We start from the raw sequence: 3605 nt of genomic DNA, 5'->3' as shown, positions 1-3605 counted from the left end.
GGGATATTGGGCAGGAATTATTCCCTGGGTGGGGCTGGAATAGAATTTCCAGAGAAGCTGTGGCTGCCCCTGGATCCCTGGAAGTGTCCCAGGCCAGGCTGGACAGGGTTTGGAGCAGCCTGGGATAACGAGAGGTGTCCCTGCCGTGGCAGAGCTGGCACTGGGTGGGCTTTAAGGTCCCTCCCAACCCAAACCATTCCATGATTTCATGGGATCCTGACTCACGTACCTGCTACAACACCGAGCTCCACTGTTCCCTCAGCCTTTCACCCACGTGCTGCCAGGGCCACGAGCACATCAGCAGCATCCTCAGCCAATGTTTTTGGAGAATCTTCCTTATGCTGGGTATAAACTTCCACTAAAGGCAGCTGTGGGTGTCAGGGACTGGTTCTAACCCGGGGCTGGTGCTGCTTCTGCCGTCCTGTAGATCTTCGGCCTCATCCTTTACCATGAAAGCGGCACAGGGAGCACAGAGCCGACACCATGAGCCTCATGGACATCAACAAGCTGTTCTCCCTGCTGCAGCCCGGGGATGAGCAGGAGGACAGCGAGGACAGCGAGGAGCTGAGCAGGGCCGTGTGCCAGGACGATCCCGAAGCGCTGGCCGGGCTCCTGTCCCAGGACAGGTACAAGAGGCTCATCAACCGCAGGAGCGGCTGGGGGGTCCCCAGCACCCCCCTGCGCCTGGCAGCCAGCCGGGGCTGCGTGCGGAGCCTGCGGCTGCTGCTGGCCCACGGTGCCGAGGTGGACAGCCTGGACGTCAAGGCTCAGACCCCGCTCTTCGTGGCGGTCAGCAACGGGCACCGCGAGTGCGTGCGGCTGCTGCTGCAGGCCGGCGCCAGCCCCGCGGGCAGCGCCTACAACAACTGCTCGCCGCTGCTGCTGGCCGCCAGGGACGGCCACGAGGACATCCTGCGGCAGCTGCTGGAGCACGGAGCCGAGCCCAACGTCCAGGCCCGGCTCCCAGAGTGGGCGGCCAACTCGGTGGCCTGCTCGGGGCCGCTCTACCTGGCGGCGGCCTACGGGCACCTGGAGTGTTTCCGCCTGTTGCTGCTGCACGGCGCCGACCCCGACTACAACTGCACCGAGCAGGGGGTCCTGGCCCAGATCCGCGAGCCCAAGACCCTGCTGGAGACGTGCTTGAGGCACGGCTGCCGCGCCGACTTCGTCCGGCTGCTCATCGACTTCGGGGCCAACGTGTACCTGCCCAGGGTGCCCGCGGACGGGGCGCCGCGCAGCGAGGGGCTGGAGCTGCTGCTGCAGGCCAGAGGTGACCTGGCTGCGTGGCCCGGGGTGGGAATGGGCACGGCTTTGCTCCGATTCCCTCTTCCCGATAGCCAGCCTCGGGTTTTCCTTCGGTTCCCCTCGCAGCATGGCTTGGATGTGTGGGTTTGTGGCTGTCCCACCCCTGCCCCATCCCTGGAAGTTGGACAGGGCTTGGAGCAGTCTGGGATAGTGGAAGGTGTCCCTGCCTGTGGAATGAGATGAGTTTAAATTCCCTTCCCAGCCAAAAGCCTTCTGTGGTTGCATGATTCCCACAGCCTGGGTTTCCCTCACTTTGTTGGGTTACGGGCTGCTTTTCACCTTTGCTCTCCTTTCTGCTGCTCAGCTTGGCCTCTCCTGGATGCCCACATCTAAAATCCTGCACTTATTTCCATGTGGGGATGGAAGATTTCTTCTCCGAAAGATTGGAGAGATGGGAGATTTCTTCTCCACAGCCAGAGGTTGAGTTTTTATGGGATCATGGAATTTTCATAGGATCTTGGAACGCTTTGGCTTGGAAGGGACCTTAAAGATCATTTTATTCCAACCCTGTCTGCTTTGCTCAATCCACGTCCCTTTCCCTCGGATAATGCCGGGTTGTGTTGTGTGTCCTGAAGGTGACCGTGTGATTTTCCTTCCACAGCTCATCCCAAATCCCTGCTGTCCCAATCCCGGCTGGCCATGAGGCGTCTCCTGAAGCAGCCCGGCCGCTCGGCCGCCCTCGCAGAGCTGCAGATCCCCGCAGTCCTGGCCAAATACCTCCAGCACCAGCCCTGATCCCAGCCAGGGACACTCCAGCTAAAACCTGCTCCACCCCCTGGCACTGAATCGCTGAAATCCGTGAAAACACTGGGAGTTTGTGGTCAGAAGTTCACTTTTGCTGCCGAGGTGTCTCCAGAAAGCGGTGCCCGTGTGGAAGGGTGGAAAGGGAGGGGGGAGAGAGAACAGGAGCTCCTGGTTTGCAGCAAAGGAAGGATCTGATTCCCCTGGGGTTGCCTCAGACCATCTTTACTGAGGGATTTTACACCTTCAGCTGATTTTGGTTGGAGAAAGGGCTGGGAAAAAAAGTGTGGAGGAAATGTTGGCTGTGAGGATGGGAGTTCATCCCAGTGAAGGTGGGGAGACCCTGGCACAGGGTTCCCAGAACAGCTGTGGCTGTCCCTGGATCCCTGGAAGTGCCCAAGGCCAGGCTGGCCAGGACTTGGAACACCCTGGGAGGGTGGAAGGTGTCCCTGCCCATGGCAGGGGTGGCACTGGATGGGCTTTGAGGTCCCTCAGGATTCCACAATTCCCAGAGAAGTTCCCAAGTGCCTCCTCCACTTGGGAGGGGCAGGATTTGGGCTGGCCCTGGCCGTGTGTGCCCACCCCAGTGGGGACAGAGCTCCCAGCTGGCAGCACAGGAGGGGTTGGGAGACTGTCCAGAGTCCCTCCCTGCCCGGCTCTGACCCTAAACATCATCTTCTCACCCAAAAGCGCTTCATGTTGCGGCCGAGGGTATTTCGTGATTGGGTAGGGTTGGGGTTTGAATTACAAGTGTTTTATTATTGGTATTAAAGTGTTGTGGCCTGTCTGGTGAAACATCCCACGTCTGGCAGCCCTGCCAGGTCCCAGAAGGGATGAGGGAATTGCTACAGATTGGGAATTTCAGGTTGGTCTGGGGTATCCCAGGATCTACTTTGTGTCCCTCCACCTCACCTCACTGGAGGTGCCTTCCTGGCTCTTCCCACAGCCAGGAGCTGGTGGATAAACCCTGCTGCTCCTTGGAGCTCCAGAGATGTCCTGCCCCACTTTTGGGATGCAGCAGGAGGTGTCCCACGGTTCATTCCTTCCTGCATCCCACAGGGAAGCGCTGCCAGGGCTCAGAGCTCCGTGTCAGCAGCTCCAAGGGCCGAACACAGGCACCTCCCTGCAGGATTTATGGGCTCGTGTCAGGGCTTGTGCCGTCTATTAATCAGCATCCATTAATCAGCATCTATTAATTAGGCTGTGGGGCCTCTCCCAGGGGAGCATTAGGGCCTGGAAGCAGCCTGGACAAGGCTCCACAGGGAATGGTGACACCGGTGCCACTTCCCTGCCCACCCAGCCAGCTTTGGGAGCACCGCGGGAGACAGGGGCAGGGAGAGGCTGTCCCGCGGGGACATTGCCACGCTCTGGTGTGATTGCCACTCGTGTCACCCTCGCTGTCACCCTCGCGTGGCGATTTGAGGGGCTTTCGGGATTTGGGGGAGTCCCAAGAATGAGGAGGGGTCTTCCCTGCCGGGCTGCTCAGTGTGTGTGGAGCTGTGGGTGGCTGGGGGTGGCGTGGCGCGGGTGACACGCCCGTGGGTGACACAGCGCGCGCG

General features: G+C 60.3%; 1 protein-coding gene across 1 annotated transcript in view; it reads left to right on the top strand.

The window, feature by feature from the left end:
• Positions 1-2843, top strand: part of ASB12 (ankyrin repeat and SOCS box containing 12) — a 4321-nt gene extending 1478 nt beyond the window's left edge. The window contains exons 2-3 of the mRNA XM_015626118.3: positions 428-1270; positions 1907-2843. Coding sequence (XP_015481604.1) covers positions 484-1270; positions 1907-2040 — 921 coding nt within the window. The 5' untranslated portion in view covers positions 428-483 and the 3' untranslated portion in view covers positions 2041-2843. The remainder of the gene's footprint in view (positions 1-427; positions 1271-1906) is intronic.
• Positions 2844-3605: the final 762 nt, after the last annotated feature.

The sequence above is a fragment of the Parus major genome, chromosome 4A, assembly GCF_001522545.3.
Source record: "Parus major isolate Abel chromosome 4A, Parus_major1.1, whole genome shotgun sequence".
Classification (NCBI taxonomy): Eukaryota; Metazoa; Chordata; class Aves; order Passeriformes; family Paridae; genus Parus; species Parus major.
Note: the sequence above shows the minus strand (reverse complement) of the source record. Positions and strands in the feature narration are given on the sequence as shown.